Below are 21696 nucleotides of genomic sequence, written 5' to 3'. Positions count from 1 at the left end.
ACACGACCAGCGGTAACACAGAGACTGCGTCCAAGTGAACGGATAACGAGGGAGCCTGATGCTCCCCGAGATCACTTAGTCATGGTTGATGTAGAATAGCGCAGTACTACAATTACTCTTCCTAAAGAAGAGGGAAACGAGGTGGACGATGCTCATCATAATTACATAGCCATGAGAGAAAGAGTCTCGTAATAATATAAATTACTCCTCCTGTAGAAGGGGTAGTGAAGCGAATGATGGTCGTCATAAAGGGACTAGTAATGAAAGACACAGAATGTTGCAGTACTACAAGTACTCCTCCTATGAAAGGAAGGACTGAGGTGGATGACACATGCCATAATTGTGTAGTCATGGAAGAAATGGAGTTTTGCCGTAACATATTTAGTCCTCTTATAGAAGGGGGTAACAAGGCAGATAATACTTGCTATAATTGCGTAGCCATGAGAGATACGGAGTCTTGTCGTAATACAATTACTCCTTCTGTGGAAGGGGGTAATGAGACGGCTGGTTAGAACAATTACAGAGACCCACACAACTACCATTACTCTCCTTATGGAAGGGAGTAATGAGATGAGCTTGACGTATGTCATAAGAGGCGAGGGTAGAGTGCACTGTAGGAGGTGCTCCCCTTCACCGCTATGCTATATATATTTTTTCGTGCCTCCCGCTTACACCAAGTCATGATGATGCTAGAGGTTTCCCATGTATGGACCTGGATTGTCCTACCCTGAATTCACTGGACCAGAAGACGGATACGTCACCTGGGAATCATGCTAGGTACGAGATAGACAGCATCACACCATTAACGGTAGCCAAAGATAAGAGCGCACCCACTTCAATTCAGAGCTCGGTGGGCATGATTGGAGGGTCCAGAGTTAACTGGTTCACCATATTTGTTGCCTGGCACAGTGGCATTAACCTAGAGACCCACAATGCCCCTATTGCTGGTCCATCCATGGCAAGGGGCTTACCTCTAAAACGAATATGGAGGCAGTATGAGGTCCATTATACCCTGGGGACATTAGAGGCTGAGGAGAATCTAGTCACACCCCAGATAACGCACACAGACACACTGAGTGGCCACCAATGGCAGAGGGCTTTGGTGGTGGTCGTGGGAGGGGTAGGGCAGGACACCACTAAAAGCAGAGCCAATGTGGTCCAAGACAGAAGATTAGCAGTCACTTGAAGGCTGCTCCTGCAAAGCTGATAAAGGAGGCTGGCTGCATAGGTCTGTCCTGCCATCCTCCATGGGGCTGTTGAATCGTTGGGGGAAGACAAAATGAGTGTCCTAAGGCCAGAGTGGTTGGGAGGAGGGATGGTGCTGATTAGGAGAGAGGAAGTCAAGCCCATCACCAGCTGCCTGTATAGATATAGAAGCCAGGAACTCAATTAGGAGGACTGAGCCCTGCCCACATCAGTGCACTCAGTGGAAACAGAGCCCAGACAGGCTCTCCCATCACAAGCCATGCCTGCACCAGTATGACCAGTGGAAGTCCCGCCTCCAGCATGTCAAGGCCTGGAAGCCAGGGTCTAAAGTAGAAGTGCTAGTCCACAGCGTGTTCTTCGGAAGAGGAAGTCCATGGACTAGAGTTAAGTGATGGGCGGGCTGCAGAGGAAGGCCAGGGACCGATGGCAAGAGGTGACAGGAGTCGCAGTGCTGCAACGGAGGGTCACCCAAGACATGTCCTGAGAGAAGAGATGAGGGGTCCCATGGAGGAAGAGGAGGAAGCTGGCTATAAGTTTAAATAAACTCAAAAGGAGTGTTGGGAAAACAGGAATGTGATGAAGCGTGGAGGTGGGGTGGGGAAAGGGAGGGCAATGGCAGTATACTTACCTAAGGCATGCTTCCTCACCTCCTCTTGATCTTCTTTACTTCGGCTCAATGAGCGCTGTGTACTAAAAAGTAAGAGTGGAAGTGTAACTTCCACTACGGGAGCCCGGAGGAGGGTGTCATGTGACCACTGAGATTCCCTGCTATAGCAGAGCTGCAAGGTCGTACTAGACCCTGGCCAGCACTGCCAGTGACTAATGTCACTGCAGGGGTTGTTTTCCCCTGTAACTGGGGCTCCTATGGATGCCCCAGCTACAGTAGAAAAATGTCAAATTTGGAAAAAAAAAAGAATGAAAAAAATAAATAAAACATGTGACTGTCCCCCAGAGGTCTTATATGACATCATGGGGGACATAGATAGTAAAAAATATAATTACATACATCAGTAAATAAAAATTACAGATGAAAATAATATATACATAAGAAAGAAAATAACCCAACACAGACGCCAACCAAAACAGTCACTATAAGCGCCTTGTAATCTAAAACCATACATATTATATATCAAAACAGGCGAAATCAAATGAGGAACCCGTTCTCATACTTTATTTTAGCGTAGATATACTAAAAATGTAAAAAAAAATAGAAAAGTTTAAAAAGAAAACTTTTTTTTTAGCTTTTTACCCCCAATAAAATGGGGGGAAAAAAACTTTGTGAAAAACAAATGAAAAAAAAAAAATAGCCCTATATGTCCCTAAAAAACGCAGCAAAAATAATTTTGGTAGCTAAAGGAAAAAAGAAATAGGGCAGTAAAACCACCACATGGGTAAAATACCTAAAAAGTGTCTGGTCCTTAAGGTACAAAACAGCTTGGTCCTTAAGGGGCTAAGTCCGCATTGCAACTGCGTTTTCCCATGCGAAAAAAAAAGACAAAAACAGGATGTTCAAAATAAAAAATAAAAAAAAACCACAGTGCATGCAGATGCTACCGCATGAATTCACAGCATTTTTTAATGCACCCATAGACTTTAAAGGGCAATTTTGGTCCGTGACTGCAGTCAGAAACAGGACATGCTGTGATTTTATTTTTCTACACATAATATTGCTCCGCATTAAGGGCTCAGTCACACGGGCGTTTATTGCCGCGATTTGCGCATGCGTCCGGCGATTTTTTAAAACCATTGCTTTGCAATGGTATCGGACACATGAGCGCTTTTTATGTGCTCGTCCGATAAATTAGAGAACAGAAATCGCAGATCGCACCTATCTGCGATTCCTGTTCTCCTCTCTATATGCGCTCAATGGGGACGGCGGCAGCAGCGCCGACCCCATTGAGAACATATAGAAGACAAATCATTCTTCTCTGCCACAGCTGGAACAGCTGAATTCAATGGATGGAAAGCAATGGGCTGCCGGCGTGCGCGGGGTTAATTGTCGGGAAGGGGTTAAATATATAACCCCTTCCCTGCAATGCATCCTGAAAAGTGAAAAAATAAAAAAAAAGGATGTACTCACCTGCTCCCGGCAGCCTGAGATCCCCGCGGCCGTCCTGCAGTGGGTGTGAAGGGGGTGTGACTCAGGCTTGCCCCTGATTGGCTCAGCCTGAGCCAATCAGAGGCTGATCTCAGTCACACCCATTCATGAATTCATGAATGGGTGTGACTGAGACCTGCCTCTGATTGGCTCAGCGCTGAGCCAATCAGGGGCAAGCCTGAGTCACACCCCCTTCACACCCACTGCAGGACGGCCGCGGGGATCTCTGGCTGCCAGGAGCAGGTAAGTACATACATTTTTTTTATTTTTTCACTTTTCAGGATGCATTGCAGGGAAGGGGTTATATATTTAACCCCTTCCCGACAATTCATCCCACACTCGCCCGCAGCGCTTGCATTCAATGGAGCCGGCTGTATTGCCGGCTCCATTGAATGCAATGCGCTGGACAGCTCCGGGCCGTTTCTAATGAAACGCGGCTAGGAGCAGATTTTCGGGCGATTTTTCGGCCGCGGTCACGCGATTTGCGCATGCGCTTCCGTCATGCGATGCGCAAATCGCGTGAAAAAAACGCCCGTGTGACTAAGGCCTAAGGCACATCTGAACACACCAATGTAATTCAATGGGTAAAAAAATACAGACTGACTATGAACAGAAAATCTGCCTGTGTAAACGGGTACTAAACAACAGATCAGTAGGGAATGTTCCCAACTTACCAAAGCATCAGTAGCTACCTTAAGGTGTTGGAGTAACATCTTCTCTTCTCGCTGACTACGCTGCACTGACTGAAGTTGACTCAGCGTTTTTAAATACAGACGGTGGTAGTACTGTTCCTCCTGCAAGAGAAAAACAAGCCTATAAATTCAGTGCTGAACCCCCCCCCCCCCCCCCCAAAAAAATGGCACAAAAACAGTGCACAGTAAACTGCCACTATCCCAAAGCAGTGTGCGGTGCACATTAGGGTGGACAGCGATTTGGATCCAGTCTGGCACATTTACATATAGTGCAGTTTTGCAAAGACATACATCAGCGTAACTAATACAGCGACTGCAACATTCCCCAAGATATTGCCATATGTGTTAATAAGACAGCACTGAACAAAGCAAAGAGTAATAAAGCAGAATCTGTAACTTTAAAGCTGCCTGAGAAGACAGAAAGCAGGAATCTGGTATAGCCGTTCGTTATTGCTGCTGATAAATGTGCTTTAAGTGGTCACTAACTTATCAACAAAAGTGCTTATATTATAGCCAATGCAATAACTAGCAACAGTGCAAATCACTGTATTTATATAAAATGAGGTTTTTGGGCTGAAAAATCTTTCTGAAGTGCTGGCTACTAGGATCTTCCTTTCTTCAAAATTACTGTCCACTGCCTGTTGTCATGTCAACGAAATGGTGTAGACCAAAAGGCTGGGACTATGGCACAACCCTTTACTAGTAAAGAGCATACACCGGTGTTATTCAAAATTTCTCAATTTTTATTGATTGTGTTTTGTTTTTTTTAGAGCTGGCACTAACAAAAACAAACAAAAGAAATGTATTTCAAAGCAACACAATGCTTCTTCGGTATTGATGGGGACACGCTGTTAGAAGCAGGACGGCGCTGCACGTGTGTTGTCATCTCAAGTAACAGACACAAGGATGAATTACTGGAAGTGTGTGGGGTGTATTTGTCTGCTCGTCTAATGCTGTCCATAAGACTACAGAGAGGGGAGGGGAAGAAAGGAGAGATTCAGGAGGAAGACATAAGCAGAGACTAACACAGACGTGGCTACGGCTTCTGGTACGGGTTTACTGTGTCACAGCTACAGGAATCACATCTACACTGCTCAGTACTGCTGTATAACGCGCTTCATGATGCTGCTACTCATAAGCGTGTGTTACAAAGGGATAGAGAAGACATCCTGCTCCCCTATTTACACAGTGTATGGGATATACCATAACAGCTTGTCTCCACCCAACAGCTCAGAGAACTGAAAGTCACATGTACAGCCTGCAGAGGGAAAACAATGATGAGAAATAATAAATAAAAGTTATATAATGGATTTTTCCCTAGACTTAAAATTGCTTCACAGTTGTCCTTCCTAGTTGCTGCTGATCAGGATATGTGACCGCTGTGGTCAATAACTGCCTACAGAAGGTCACTGCTTTGGCCAGCGATTGTCCTTTCTGGTTGCTGCTGACAACAACCTGCTACTTCTATAGTCAAGAGTGCTTCTGAAGCAATTTTAAAGGGAACTTGTCACAGCCCCACAGTATCTAAAAACTGATTTTTGTACTTACCGTAAAAGCTCTCCAGTCCCATTCATTGGGGGAAGACAGCTGTAGACCGTGAATATAGCTACTACCACTAGGAGGCAGACACTAACAGAGAAAGTGCTAGGTCCTCCTACCAGCTATACCCCGCCTGAAGGCACCAAGCTAACCAGTTTGTATGCAAGCAGTAGGAGCAGCCGAGTAGGATAGGAAAGATAAAAAACAGTCAATGTGAACATTAAAACATTTAAAAACTACAGAACAGCAGAGAGCCATGGCAACTCCGGAGAGAAAGTTCCACTGAGGAGAAAGATATTGTAAGGTGCTTGGAAATTAACTTCGTGGGTGCAGTGTCCCCCAATGAAAGTAATGAGAAAGAGATTTTCTGGTAAAGTACAAAAATCTTGTTTCCTCATCCGTGTCATTGGTTGACACAGCTGAATACCGTAGAAAGTTCCAAAGCAGTCCTTCAGGGGTGGGAAGAGTATAGAAGCATATATGCAATCGATATACTGTAGTCTGTAGAACTCAGAGAGATAGGTAGTCTCCCTGCCCTTTGAACGGTAAGTTTTCACTGACCTGAAACATGACGACAGCTTTGGAACCCTCAAGGCCACATTTTGGGCCATCTGGGATTACAAAAAGAGTCAGAGCGCCAAAAGCGCTTTGACCTCGTTTTTCAGACCTTACTATCCAAGCCCTTGTTCTAGCTCCACCTGTTTTGATTAGGACTTAATATAAAAGCCTGGGCCTGACACTCTTGCATTGCGTGATTATTGTGCTCTTTGCCTTGATCAGGCGGCACCTGCTAAACTTGTTCGTCCCATGCAAACGTGATTACCTGATAACTCCTGGCTTCCATCTGACTAGGCTTCCTGCCTCCTCCATTTGTACAGCAAATGTGACTACCTGGTAACGACTCCTGTCTTCCATCTGACTGCCCAATAACTATTCCTGTCTTCCATCCGACTACGCTTTTTGCCTCATCAATTTGTACAGCAAACATGACTACCTACTGACGACTTCCAGCTTCCTCCTGTCTACTCTCTGGTCCCGCATGGCTCTCATCCAGCACTGGTAGGACATTACACCAAGAGTTCACACACAGGGAAGGGCAAACAAATTAAAGGGGTTGTCCCGCGAAAGCAAGTGGGGTTCAGCACTTCTGTATGGCCATATTAATGCACTTTGTAATGTACATCGTGCATTAATTATGAGCCATACAGAAGTTATTCACTTACCTGTTCCGTTGCTAACGTCCTCGTCTCCATGGAGCCGTCTAATTTCAGCGTCTAATCGCCCGATTAGACGCGCTTCCGCAGTCCGGTCTTCTCCCTTCTGAATGGGGCCGCTCGTGCCGGAGAGCTGCTCCTCGTAGCTCCGCCCTGTCACATGTGCCGATTCCAGCCAATCAGGAGGCTGGAATCGGCAATGGAACGCACAGAGCCCACGGTGCACCATGGGAGAAGACCTGCGGTCTACCGTGGGTGAAGATCCCGGCGGCCATCTTCGCAAGGTAAGTAAGAAGTCACCAGAGCGCGGGGATTCGGGTAAGTACTATCCGTTTTTTTTTTTTAAACCCCTGCATCGGGTTTGTCTCGCGCCGAACGGGGGGGCTATTGAAAAAAAAAAAACCAGTTTCGGCGCAGGACAACCCCTTTAAATTTTTGTTCGCCTGGCCTGATGTGCAAGGTCCATTAATTCTTCCGGAAAAGAGCCAGATGAAATGCCTTGGCGTAACTGCTTGGCCCATTCAGTAGTGGCCCTACTGACCCAGGTAGAAATGAAAACAGGTCCAAGTGCCGAACTCACTGCCTCAAAGGAAGTTTTGGCTAGGGATTCCAGTTTTTTGTTAAACACATCCTGAAAATACAAAGCGTCTGCTATCGGAAGGATAGTGTGTTTAGATAAAGCAGGACACTGGGGAAGGAAGGGAATGTACTGCTTGCGGGGACTACTACTTATTGATTAATTCCTCCAGAAAGGGATACCTAAAGCCCAAAAGCTTTGGCTTGGAAAAGCGTTTATCGGAGGTTTGTGTGGCGAAGACATCCTTGAACTCCATACGTGCAGGAATTATCTTCGGAGAACATGTAGGGTGTCTGAAGGAAAGTGCTTCTGTAGACGTTGTAGGTGTTTGATCTTTCTCCTGAAGGGTGTACTTTACAGTGGCTATCAACCATAGTGGAGATGTTGGAGGTCTGTTCAGTTAGATCAAATAGAGGCAGACTGAGATTTTGCCTTCTGATCACCTCTCATTTCCGGAGGATATATTGGATTGTGTCCAGATAGACTGTGCAATGTAATGATGCAAGGGACCTGGAAGGCTGCCTGGAGCGAGAATGCCTGGTCCGCTTCCAGTGTGTACCATGGGAGAGGATATGCGTGGAAGCCTCGTATGTCAGACACGTTTGGGGACTGTTAAAGGTAGTACCGTCCAACCTATCTATGATGGCAAAGGATGCTTTAGTGAGATCCAATATCGCACATGACAGAGCGTGCACTCATTTTGATTGGGCAGCCGGAGGTTGGGCAGGAAGGGTGATTGTAGGCGGTTGGACAGCAGCCTACCTCGATTGTCACAACTGTAATCAGACTGCCTGCATGGAAACTTAGCACTGCAGCAAGAGCCCGCAACAGGTGTGGCTCTGGCTGGTCCGTCTGGAGACTCCATGTCTGGAGATGGACATGGTCCCTGAGGCCGCGGACAGTAGCTTAGAGCACTGCTATATAGGCCTAATGCTAAGGTCACTTAAGGAGAAGTAATAGAGAGGGGAGCTAGCAGTTAGGCAGAGCTTATCTGGTCTGGAGCTGATGCTTTAGTGAGGTCCAACAGGGATCTTGCAATTGTGAATTGAAGATTCAGCAAGTTGCTGCACTTTGAAGACAATGAAAAACACACTCAAGGCATTACTGGTCCAAGCATGCTTCTGGGTACATGAAGTAGAAGACCTCAGGGCAGGACTTGGAAGGAAGGAGGCAGGAGCCAATTGCATGACGGAGTGGTGTCGCATAAAAAAGGGATAATGGAAATGTTGATCCCTCAAGCAGGGCGGCTCCTGATTGGAATTAATACGCTTGTCCCGCAGGAAGTGGCCCGACTAGGCTTGAATTAGTGCTGTACCTGCAAAGGACAGGGAACACTCTGGGAAGCATGACCGCCCATGGCCAAGTGCGTTTACTCCCGCGATTCATGGCACAATCAGAGCACTGCACAATCGCAGCGGTGCGTAGTATGTCACGGCCTGAAGCAATTGCTCATTTCTCACACAGGCACATGCTGCTGCCGCTGCACCTTCACTCTTCGTGAGGCGAAGAGAAAAATCAGCGGATGTTCAATACTTACCACAGAACACTTCCCTTTCTGCCATGAGGGTATACAGCCCCAGAACTCCAGCAGTGTGCCCCCCAGTGCTCACCTGCCTTTGAGAAGGAAGAGAGCGCTATAGTTGGGGGCCACTATGGCTGATGAATCAGGGTCAAACTAACGTGCCTCCTTGCCTTCTGAGGGCCGGGCTCATAACACAAGGGTTAGCTAGGTGGGGTAACAGGGAGAGTCTAATGCCTGCTCTGTTTCCCAAGAATTCGGAAGGAAAACTGTTGCAGACCGGTGTTTTAATATTCACATTGACTGCTTTAGCTTTCTGATCTTACTTAGCTGTTTCTGCTGTCACCATATAAACTCATTAGCTTGGTGCATGCAGGAGGGTTATAGCTGGTAGGAGGAGCTAACACTTTCTGCAAAGTGTCTGCCTCCTAGTGGCAGTAGCTATACCCACAGTGTTCAGTTGTTTTCCCCAATGACATATACGAGAAACTAAGTTATGGTGCTGTTAGAGGACGTGACAAGGAGTCAGGTGATGTATTTTTTTATATACTTGTCCACTCCCGAGATCCAGTACTGTTGCCCTCTTTTCAGAGTCCAGTGTGTATGCTTCTCATATACAAGTCTATGGGAAAAGCGTTTGCACGGGACTCTGAAGAGAGACAGAATTTCTACTGCTGTGTGATCCTCGGAGAGTGACGGTGCTGGATTGCTTGAGCAGGCAAGTATAAAAATAAAGCTGGCTCCCTGTCACATCCCCTAGCAGCACCAGAATTTAGTTTAAGGTGCTGTGGGGATGGGACAGGTTCACTTTAAGTCGTGTGAAAACCCTTTAAGTACGCCTTAAGAGAAATACACTAAACATTTATGTTTAGTTTTTTTTTTTACGACATTTTAAGACTTCTGAAGCCGCTATTTTACATTTTATTTGCACTAAGGTCTTTGGTTACAAACGTGAGCAGTGACAAGACGTTGTGAGGAATCATTTTCCAACAGAACTAAAAAGTGATACTGACAGACCCCAATGACTTTAGTGGGGTCTTGTAGAGAGTCTGGTATATTTTTTTTTCAATGGCAAGAACAGTTTTGCACTTTGCTGTTGTCAAAATTACTAGACCGGCTAATAGATCGCCAACAGAGGCTCCCCGATGTATGCAAATACTGCCTAAATAGTATGTGAAAACTGACTAGCTGTAAGCCAATCTTTAGTTACCAGTTATCTCTGGTACAAACTGTACTCTAAGGGCGCCTACCCACTGGCATTTGCGATTTTCGTGCGTGAAAAACGCAGCGTTTTCTGCACGTTTTCTGCTGTATTTTCGCGCCTTTTCCGTTAATTTCCATTGACATTCATTAAGAGAAAAATAAGGACACATATGCAACTGACAGTTCCTATGTTAAAAATTTCAACGGACCGAAAAAAAAAACCGCAAGTGGACAAGAACACATTCTATCCTAATTGCTCTTCAGAAAAAACCCAAAAGCAAATCGCAAGTTGGTAGGCGCCCTAAAACACTAATAAATGTATTAGGAAATCGCATACAAGCCAAGGACAGAACAGGATAGCCTCTTTCAAGTGAAGTTCAGTTTTGCGATGAGTCCTGTATACCCCTTACCGTACTGCTGTAGGTGACACAGGTCTGTGTGGCGCACTCTCTCTGCTCAGATGGTTTACAAGAAACTTTATTTTCTTGCCAGCCTTGAAGCTGTCGAGAAAGGACTTCAATTACAATTAATGTGCCTTCCAAACGGTCCAGCAACTCTTGCTGAGTAGCGTTACATAGGGCCTCCTTGGAGAAACTGGGAAATAAAAGAATACACCTCTAAAAATTAATCATAGATAAATTAACACTTTTATCAAAGACTCTCCAACCGCAAATCCATCTTCCCATAAGTACTTTATATATGAAAACTGCACCGACGATCCAATATCACTGCTGGCAGCTCTATTTCTGCGTTGGTCCAGAGGGAGGAAAGAGTTAGGCCTCATGTCCACGGGGAAAATCAGATCCGCTGCAGATTCTCCATGTAGAATCTGCAGCGGGTCCCTCCTGCCCCGCGGACATGAGCGCCGAAAATAAGAATTTAAAAGTATTTACCATCCGGCGCGGGCGGAGAAGATCAGCTGTTCCTCACGGCCGGATCTTCATTTTCGGCCGGCGGATGAATTCCTGACGCCGGCGGCACGTCGCCGGCACGTCGCCGACGTGCCGCGCGCATGCGCCGGGCACATCCGCCGAGCCGAAGCAAGGAAGATGCGGCCGTGAGGAACAGCTGACCTTCCCCGCCCGCGCCGGATGGTAAATACTTTAAATTCCTATTTTAGGTCTCCCGCGGATCCGGACGGCTTCCATAGGCTTCAATAGAAGCCCGCGGGAGCCGTCCCCGCGGGAGACCCGCACGAAAATGGAGCATGGTCCGGATTTTTCCATGCTCCATTTTTTTTTAAATGCCTTTTATTGACGATCCGCGGGTATTTATCTACCCGCGGGTGGTCAATGCATCCCTATGGGATGCGGATCCGCACGCGGGAGATCCGCTGCGGATCCTAAATCATATTTTGCCCGTGGACATGAGCCCTTAGGCCTCATGTCCACGGGCAAAATATGATTTAAGATCCGCAGCGGATCTCCCGCATGCGGATCCGCATCCCATAGGGATGCATTGACCACCCGCGGGTAGATAAATACCCGCGGATGGTCAATAAAAGGGATTTTTTTAAAAATGGAGCATGAAAAAATCTGGACCATGCTCCATTTTCGTGTGGGTCTCCCGTGGGGACGGCTCCCGCGGGCTTCTATTGAAGCCTATGGAAGCCGTCCGGATCCGCGGGAGACCTAAAATAGGAATTTAAAAGTATTTACCCATCCGGAGCGGACTGGGAAGTTGTTCTTTTCCTCACGGCCGGATCTTTCTTGCTTCGGCTCGGCGGATGTGCCCGGCGCATGCGCGCCAGCGTGACGAATTCATCCGCCGGCCGAAAAGGAAGATCCGGCCGTGAGGAACAGCAGAACTTCCCCGCCCGCTACGGATAGGTAAATTCTTTTAAATTCTTATTTTCAGCCCTCATGTCCGCGGGGCAGGAGGGACCCGCTGCAGATTCTCCATGTAGAATCCGTAGCGGGCCTGATTTTCCCCGTGGACATGAGGCCTAAATCCAGCTCTGCATTTGGGTGAGAGCAAGTCCTTTACTGCGTCAGGACCAATGAGGAACTGCAGTTGCCGACACCAGCAATTAAAATGGACCATCAATGGAACTTTCATATATAAAGTCAGTTTAATTTAAAAATGCAGCTAAATAAACTTTGTATTTGGTTGGATAATAAATATATATATATATTACACACACACACACACACACACACACACACACACACTTATCTTTAATGCTTGCTGTTTCCGCTTCAACAAAATGCTATATCTGCCCATTTTACGTGCAAAAATGTCAGACTTGTAAAAGTACATAACTAAACAGACTGAATGGAAAGCCGCGTGACGTGTATTCAGAGGGAACCTGTGACCGGGTAAGCTCTTTGGTGGCAATTTGTGGTCGAAAATCCAGATAACAGACTCGCTGTAATGGTGAATTTTTCCACTAGAGGTATGGTTTAGGATTAGTTTGCCCTTTTTCAGAAATGGTGTCACTCCTGTCCATGATCTGTGTCCGATATTACAGCTCAGCCCTGTTCACTTGTAATGCAGACCCAGCCCATTAGGTATAGCATTTCTGGAAGAAGGCAGCCATATTTTTCTAATCTAACACAACCTCATCAACAGACTAAGGGTGCCCAAACACTGTGCGGCTCTTCACCACAGACACAGGTGGGGACGGACGCTGTGTACGGGCACCCCAATGCCAGCAAAGAACACAGTGATCGGTATTCTTTGATTACCATATACTTCTCCTCAGAAGAAGCAATCCGTGAGCATCTTAGCTGATAGATAAGAGGATCTTATTTATTGGCTCTTAAGGCTAAAATTAGTTAGGTCACTAAGGAGTTGAAAATGCACTTAAGGCGACCGAGTTCTGTGTTGAATATATTTACACGTGACAAACTCAAAATCTACCATAAAGAAAAGTGACCTTTTTGGGAGGGTTTTTACAATTTTAACATGACGGTTGAAGGGGTTAAATTGCTTGCGATAGCAGGAAGCTTTATGTTGTCCGACGTTTATGAAATATGTACAAGAAAATCCTCAGATTTTGGCCTGATCGCCCAAGCATCTACTGTGTATAAGTGTCCTGACTCTTCCCCGACAGCCGATGTCAGGTAAAAAGAAGGATCGGGCATGCTGATTTCAACATGCCTGATCTTTTGTCATCAAGGAAGATAAGCTGCTACCAATGGTGTTGGTCAGAGGGAAACAGGCTGCTGCCAATTGAGAACATATGTATGCTCAGAAAAGCATGTATGTAGTGGGGGTCCGGGAGGAATAAATGATCTTTCAGCCGACAGCTACGATGCAATGTCACCTTTACCCTTGAAAAAATGGCTCATTTCTTTGCTAGACAGACAAGGTCTTATGACAGCATTTCAGGGAAACATATCCAAGTGTTCCTATACTACTTACCTGATCCTTACTGGATTGGCATGAGTTTTACCTATCTATGTTTTTCCTAGTTATTCATATTTTAGCAGAAAATTCTTGCACACCTCTTACTTACCTCCATAGAAGTGAATCGGTTTCAGAGGAGTTATCCTTTGCACTTTTCTTCCCCATCTCTATAAAGGAAGTGTTCATGCTTTTGTTCAGAAGCATCATAGGCGTCATCCAGGTGACTCCCTCAGTGGTTGACACTGGAGTCATAGAGGTGCCGGCTTCCTGAGGGGAGAAAACAAACATCCTTTGTTAAACGTAGAAGAAACAGAAAGAGCCAACCTGGTCCATCTAGTCTGCCATTTTCTTTTTATTTCTCTCTTAGATCTATGCTTACCCCGGGTAGCTTGAATTCATTTATTACTGATTTTCCAACCACGCCTGCTGGAAGTTTGTTCCAAGCATTTAGGCTAGTTTCACATGGGCGAGCGCGATATGGGGCCGCGAATCCCACTCCCAAATCGCGCTCGCCATCCACATGAAAGCCCCGTGGATGCAAGGAGTTTTTGTGTGAAAATAGCCTCGCATCACTTCGGAAATGCAGGGATCCTTCAACTTGGCTGTCACAGCCCGGCAGAAGATCAGAGTTCTACCAATGCTTTCAAGGCGGGCGTTACTGCATTGAAAACAATGGCGCTGAAATGTGAGATCACATAGCCAGATAGGACATGCTGCGATTTGTATCTCGTATAGCATGGCATCACGGTGCCATGCAGGAACACATCACTCATGTGTATGACCCCATTCAAAAGAATGGGGTTCATATTTGTGCGTCTCGGAACGCACAAACCTTGCACAATTTATTTCAGCAGCCTTACTACTCTTTCAGTAAAATAATATTTCCTGGCTTTACTTCTGATTCCACCACCCCTTCAACAAATCTCACGTTGTGTCCCTCTTGTTCTATCCTCTTTTTCAGAAGGGTTTCCATTAATTTAAAGGGGTTTTGGCATTAGAAAAAAAAATAAAAAATTAAATACTTGCCTATTCCTCCCCAGGCAGTCTTCTTACTGTATCTTCTACTCGCCAATCTTCTCCTGGCTCCTCCAGTCTCCCGGGTCACATCACCTCCAGACGGCCGGATCCTCTTCTTCCTGTGACGAAGCGTACATTGCCAGCATTCTACAGGGCAGTGAACGCTACGAGTGACGTAGCGTTGGCTGCCTAGCAGAGAATGCCGAATCCTTGTGAGCCTACTTTAGCGTGCATACAAGATATCTCGCCGCTAGGGTTTCATATAGTATATGAAACACTAGCACCAAGACATGCACAATACTACTAAAACAGGCTGCAGAGGGTTCGGCATTCTCTACTAGGCAGTGAATGCTACGTCACTCGTAGCGTTCACTGCCCTGCAGGAAGCAGAATGCCGGCAATGTACGCTTTATGACAGAAAGAGGAGGATTTGGACTGCTGGAGGTGACGGGAGCCGGGGGACTGGAGGAGCCAGGAAAAAAAAGACTGTCTGGGGAGGAATAGGTGAATTTTTATTTAATTTTTTAAAATGACAGAACCCCTTTAAATATCTACAGGTGTCAAACTAACTGCCCTATAGTTCCCTGCTTCTTCTCCAAGTATAGGGAGAAGATAAAACTTTGAAAGATTTTGCATTGTTTGGAGTGGGGAGGCTCTCAGTGAATGCTGTATTCTCCACGACATTTCCTTGATTATGGCTGGGGTTAGACGGACATACCTGATCCATTTTAGAGATGTGTGAAAAACAGCCAGCATGTGTTGTTAATGGAGTGGAATCTCCTTCATTCAAAATATTATCTGTGGTAGCCCGAATGACAGGTGTACAGCATTTATTTGTTCTTTTCTTCGTGTAAAACCGAGGATTACACAAAGGCGATATGGCAGGATCACGATATACTAGTTCTGTAAGAAGATAGCTCTTAATGGGTAAAGCATCAGGCAGATATCCTTCATAATGGTCAAGTACAGGACCAAGTTTTTCTGGTGAACCAGTAAGCAGTTGCAATTCACTAAGGTCATTCATCATCATGCCTGCGGAAGACCAAGACTTTTCTATTTGAGGGCAACCCTCATCATTGCCTTCATCATCAGCTGACTTGTATTGGAAGTAATCATGATCTTTTATGGATAAGTTCCAGTTTGCAATAACTTCCGTCACTTCTGACAGCTCGTCTATTCCTATACCAGAGCTCTGTTCAGAGGCCGCATTAAGAAAAGGATCAATTTCATAAGAGGTATTTGTAGAAGTTACAGCATTTGGTTCCTCAGCATAATCAAGCTTCTGGTTAGTCAGCAACAGATCTTCTACTAGACTGTCATTTCTCATGGTAGGAAGGAGTATTTCCTGTTTACTAATGTGCAAAGCATCGGGGTCTGGGTCATTCACTGCATTGTCTTCATCTTTTGAGTCAAGGTTTTGTAACTGTATTTCACCAAGTTCTATGCCATGTCTGCAAGGCCGTCTGGGTACTAGGACATCATATGTATCATTACCGCTTTCAGGATCATCTGACGTAAGCGACACTTTTCGGCATGTATCATCACCCAGCGCTGGAAATATCCATAATTCCGGAAGCTCATTAGTATTAATAGCGGAAGGTAAGTGGATCAATTCATCACCCTTCATATGTTGGCTATGACCAACTTGTTTTAATGACCACCTATGATTATCTTTATGGTCACTACTTGCTGTCTGGCTGTCAGATGAATCTATAGATTGTGGCAGTACAGCAATGTTACATGACTGACTAAACTGATCATTGTTTTCAGGGCAAGTAGACAAAGTGTCCAAGTCCCCTTCTGATACTTTAGTCTCCACTAGAGAACTAAAAAGTTGCTTCTTTGAAGTGTTGGCCTCAGTTTCTGAACTCTCTGTCAAAATATCAGTGCGGCAAGGATCAATCCAAACACCGCCTGGTGTGCCGGCCCCGACTCTTGTAGACTTCTATAGAAGAAAAATTTAAGAAATAGAAAAAAAAAAGCACAATTAGTATTGCCATGTCCATAACAACCCAAACCATAAAATGATCAAATTAACCCACAAACCAACCAAAACAGAATAAAAAAAAAAAATGAAAAAGCTATATACTACACCCAAAGAGGGCACCAATGAAAACAACCACCCACGAGAAAGCAAATAAAAACATTGGTGACATAAAAATAAAGTTATGGCTCTCAGAATATGGCAACATAAACATGAGGGGATGTTTATAAAAAACACTTTACGCCAGTTTCTGCCATAAAAAGTCACATTGTTTTTTGCAGTGAGATCAAATTCCCCTCTCATCAGCACTGATGTAAAGCAAAGTGTGGCTTGTACTGCAGATCAGATAAACAAGGCTGAGGGGCAGTACCGACCACAGCCATGCATGCATGTCATTATATATGGCTAAATATTGCAAAGGTCATCAAGGCCTGTTTGTCCTACTCATTGGTAGGGGTCTCAAGGGTCAAACGCCAACAATATTCTAAGACTAGGTCATCAGCTAAAAATACCAGAGAGGCTTCAAGCACACAGCATTATTACTACTTTATATAACCTCCAAGTTGTAGAAAGCCGTAATATAGTAACCATACAAGTGCGCAGGCCTTCACTATACTGCATATGTCTCTGACATTACATGGAGCTTCATTGGATGCCCTATGTATGTAGGCATCATTCCCTAGAAGCCTTGATTTTAGGGGAGGATATCTCCATATATACAGAACCTGATGGAGCATGGTAAAATGCGCATGGGGGTTTAAAGGGGTTGCCCCGCGCCGAAACGTTTTTTTTTGCATAGGCCCTCCGTTCAGCGCAGGACAAACCCAAGGGATGTGTTGAAATTTAAAAAAAAAAAAAATTTACTTACCCGAATCCCCTCTCTGCAACTTCTTCTTTCTTTTCCTCCAAGATGGCCGCCGGGATTTTCACCCACGATGCACCGCGGGTCTTCTCCCATGGTGCACCGTGGGCTCTGTGCGGTCCATTGCCGATTCCAGCCTCCTGATTGGCTGGAATCGGCACACGTGACGGGGCGGAGTCAGAACGCCGCTCGTGCCCAGACCGACCAGAAGGGAGAAGGCCCTTCTGCGCAAGCGCGTCTAATCGGGCGATTAGACGCTGAAATTAGATGGCACCATGGAGACGGGGACGCCAGCGCAGGGAAGGTGAGTATATAACTTCTGTATGGCCAATATTTAATGCACGATGTATATTACAAAAGTGCATGAATATGGCCATACAGAAGTGCTTAACCCCACTTGCTGCCGCGGGACAACCCCTTTAAGAGAAATCCGAATTTCCTGCTTTTTCCTTCGCATACGACTTCTAGCAGCACATTAAGGATTTTATCACAATGAATGGTCCATCCCTTCCTCCAGATTCATCTTGTATATGGTCCCCATGTTATGAAGGCTTTCAAGAAAGCTGTGGAATATTTACCATGTTTATAAAAGCCGAGTGATTGGATGGTTTAGAGGGAGAAGATCTTTTGTGGACAAGAGTATTTAGATCAAGCACAGCAAATTTGGGGCCAGTAAGAACCTTCGAGGAAGTCTGTCCAACGGATTGATGGTAGACCTGCGGTAAATACAGAAGACACGTTTCACCAATGCGAAAGAAAAAGACGGTACGGCAGAATGGCATCCTATCATTGCATCAGAAAAGTAAACCCATTTATATATTAACCCTTTTCAATCCACTGTCTGACGTCTAAAGACAATCTGATCGAAGGCTGTACAGCTCCAATGTCGGAAGACGTCCGGCAGGGTATTCTTACTGTATATTACTGGCCGCTCTGCTGCCGGGGGCCTCTCTGGCATGTCACATACGGCAGTACTGTCACTAGCCAGCAGATGGCGCTATTGTATAACGGCAGAAAGAGAAAGCCCCCTAGGAAACCCTGAATCCAAAATTGAATTGCAAAAGGTTAACAGATGTGGATTTACCCAAGCTTTTGGAAAGTAGTTCTAGGCGTTGTTACTGGCAATGGCCCTATTAACAAAACTACTTTTTAGAGCGATATGTATAACCTGCATGTTTTTTTTCAATAAAGCTTGTCTTTTCTATTAGCATATTTGAACACCAGATTTTCGTGGAAATCTGCATGCACAGGGGCCTCCATGTATTTCAGACTGTCAGCGATCGAACACATCATCTATTCTGGGAATAGGGGATAAGCGTTACTTACGTGGAAACCCCTTTAGTTTTGAAATAACTTGTCCCAGAAAACACTTCTCCCCTATCCACAGGATAGGAGATAAGCAACCAACTTTGAAGGTCCAGCCGTTGGGATCCCAGTTATCCTGATGATTGGGGGCTCCAGTGTTTGGACTTGCACCGATTAGATCATTTCTCCATGTAGACAGGGAAAAAGACACCCCCTAAAAGGCCTCCTGCACACACTCCGCAGTGGGATTTCACGCAGAATTTCCACCCGTGCCATAGGATTGCATTAGATAATGCAATCCTATGTGGACAGCCGCAATTTGAAAACTTGTGCAGTAAACAAATCGTGGAATGTCCTATTTCTGTGTGAGCCTTGCAGAGGCCCGCATAGAAACGTCATAGTTGGCGCGCTGGCTGTGCACTGCTCATGTGCGGCTGTGCGCCAGACGGCATATCGCAGTGCAGAGAGAGAAGACGCCGGACGGGTGAGTATAAGCTCAATACCGGGGCACGGGTCGCATCCCGCTGCAAGAACCCGGCTGTGTACAGGCGACCTAAAAGGGCTCATCTCATGATAGCACATTATTCCCCACTCACAGGATAAGGAATACCTAGCTGATCGGTGAGAGTTTGACCACTGACCTTGTATAAGGTTCTAGATACCCCAAAGCCCCATTCTAGTGATCATGGGAAGTCACAAAGGTCCAACTCCCACCAATCAGCAAGTTTTATCCCCTATCCTGTGAATAAACTTGCTTTTGTGGAATAATCCTTTAAAGGGAATCCATTAGCATCTTTTTGCAGCCCTCACTTAGAGCAGTAATGACAGACACGCCGATTACAGTGATATGTCTGCTGTCTGTATCTGTGCAGTAGTTTGGGAGAAACTTGTACTGCTGTTCACAGGAAGAAGTGCAAAAAGACGATGACAGTCTCTTTAAAGTTTGGCAAAAACAGACAAGGTAAAAGAAAAAAAACACGACAGAGAAAGACACTGGAGCGTGCGGCCAAGGTCTCCTTGAGGAAAAAAAACAAAAAGTGATGGAAATCAGCTGAAAAGAGGCCATACTGGCCCCCGTCATGTGAATGCGGGTCTAGGGTTCTAGTCACCATGTATACTGGAAGCCTTCTCTGGTCATACGGTGAACGTACAACTGCAGATAGTGTGAAAGTAGCATAAATGGGGCAACTGGATGGACTTTAGAATCTTTTCTGCTGTCAGCAATCTGTTTCAACTTACATTTTGCACATGCGGAATCTGATTTTCGTCACTAACAGGGGCGTCCGGTGACCACATGTCGCATTTGTTTCAATGCCTAAAAGATAAAGTTAAAATTAAAAATCAACTTCTATCGAGATCAGAATCAGGAGTGTCTGAAGTCGCAGTTGTTACTGAAACCACCGTCATCTACTTGGTGTATTAGCCGGCAGCATTTCCAACTGTATTCGCCAAACGGAAGCTCTGAAAGTGATGCGAGCCGTACGGAAAAGAGGACTAATATTAGGGCAGAAACCACAGGAGGCTACAGACAGGTATAATACCTGCAGTCCATAGGGGCCCAGAAGGGTTGTCAGTAGATGAGCGAGCATACTCGTTAAAGCGGTATACTCGAGAGAGCATCGCCTTTTTTGAGTACCTGCTGGCTCGTCCCTGAAAATTTGGGAAGTCTGCGGGGGGCGGCGGAGTGGAGAGTGAGAGAGATCGATCTCTCTCCCTCCCGATCCCCTCTGCAACCCCCCGCGGCCCCCCAAATCTTCAGGGACGAGCCAGCAGGTACTCGAAAAAGGCGATGCTCTCTCTCGAGTATATCGCCTTACCGAGTATGCTCGCTCATCTCTAGTTATCAGGTGTAACCTGTGGACATCCCCATGATAAATGGCACACATAGCTCTTTGCAGCACCCCTCCAGTCCGACTAAGGGGGAGCCCCGAGGGGGGGGGGGGGGGGGGCATAGTGTATGGAGATCATGTAACAGGATAGCCCAGCTAAGAGAAGCTACAATACTAGAGCTTGCACAAGTTCCCAAGCCAGCGCTCCTGACATTGAGCTTTCTAAAGCTGCAGGTAGACAGATCCTGAGCTCCGTCCGTTGTCACCCCGCACCCCAGGAAGACGCTTACATTATATCACATAGTTACAAGTGATTTTCCAACCCCTGGAAATGTTTTACCAAAACATTGAAACTGAACACTTACCTTACCGGTGTGCCCGCCGCTCTCTGTATCCCAGTGTGTTCGCCGCAGCTGGGACCTCAGCGGTGTGCGCTGCAGCAATCACATGTCCGAGTCGTCAACACTGAAGTCCAGGATACAGAGACCGGCGGGGACCTGTGGAATCAGTAAGGGGACCACTAACAGGTCATGTTTTCAGGATATCCTATAGTACGAACACCTGCGGCAATGTCTGAGGCACCGACAATAATTACATCACCTGAGCAACACTGAGGAAATCCTGAAAACATGACCTGTTGGGGTCCCTGAGGAATGGAGTTGGGGAACACTGTTTTAGACCATTGCTAGTTTTTGGTGATACATTTCAAGATCGACAATCCTTTGCACGTTTTTTAGTATTATTCCTTTTATGACAGTATGTACCGCGTTTCCCCAAAAATAAGCCCTAGCCTGATTTTTCAGGATTTTCTGGGAGGCTTGAAACATAAGCCCTACCCCCCAAAAAAACCCCATTAAGAAGAAAAATAGCAATACATTACCTAGTAGACTTGGTTCAGGTCCTTCTCGCTGCTCTCCGGAGCCCTGACAGTTGCCGCAGTCCTCAGCCGTCCACACCAGATCAATTCCTGGTTACGGGATTCATAAATCCCGCCTCCATGAAGAGATGACTGTGATTGGTTCTTTAAACACTGCATTGATTGGCTAAGCTGCAACGCTCGAAGAACTAATCCCAGCCATCGCGTCGTGGAAGCTGTGACTGGTTCTTTCAGCGCTGCATTGATTGGTTCTTCAAGTGCTGCCCAGCCGATCATTGCAGCGCTCGAAGAGCCAATCACAGCCATCGCTTCATGGGGGCGGGATTTATAAGACCCATAACCAAGAGGTGATCTTGTGTGGGCCGCCGAGGACTGCGGGAACCGTAGCGGTGCTCTAGATAGCAGTGCGAGAGACCTGGACCA

At 46.0% G+C, this 21696-nt stretch overlaps 1 protein-coding gene across 1 annotated transcript in view; it reads right to left on the bottom strand.

Annotated features, from left to right (window-relative positions):
* Positions 1-21696, bottom strand: part of SPAG5 (sperm associated antigen 5) — a 61151-nt gene that overhangs the window by 37955 nt on the left and 1500 nt on the right. The window contains exons 2-7 of the mRNA XM_066599598.1: positions 19807-19882; positions 17841-17978; positions 15135-16361; positions 13509-13666; positions 10459-10642; positions 3979-4098 (exon numbers count right to left, since the gene is read on the bottom strand). Coding sequence (XP_066455695.1) covers positions 3979-4098; positions 10459-10642; positions 13509-13666; positions 15135-16361; positions 17841-17978; positions 19807-19863 — 1884 coding nt within the window. The 5' untranslated portion in view covers positions 19864-19882. The remainder of the gene's footprint in view (positions 1-3978; positions 4099-10458; positions 10643-13508; positions 13667-15134; positions 16362-17840; positions 17979-19806; positions 19883-21696) is intronic.

Source organism: Eleutherodactylus coqui, chromosome 4 (assembly GCF_035609145.1).
Source record: "Eleutherodactylus coqui strain aEleCoq1 chromosome 4, aEleCoq1.hap1, whole genome shotgun sequence".
Taxonomy (NCBI): Eukaryota; Metazoa; Chordata; class Amphibia; order Anura; family Eleutherodactylidae; genus Eleutherodactylus; species Eleutherodactylus coqui.
This window is presented reverse-complemented; position numbering and strand designations above follow the sequence as displayed.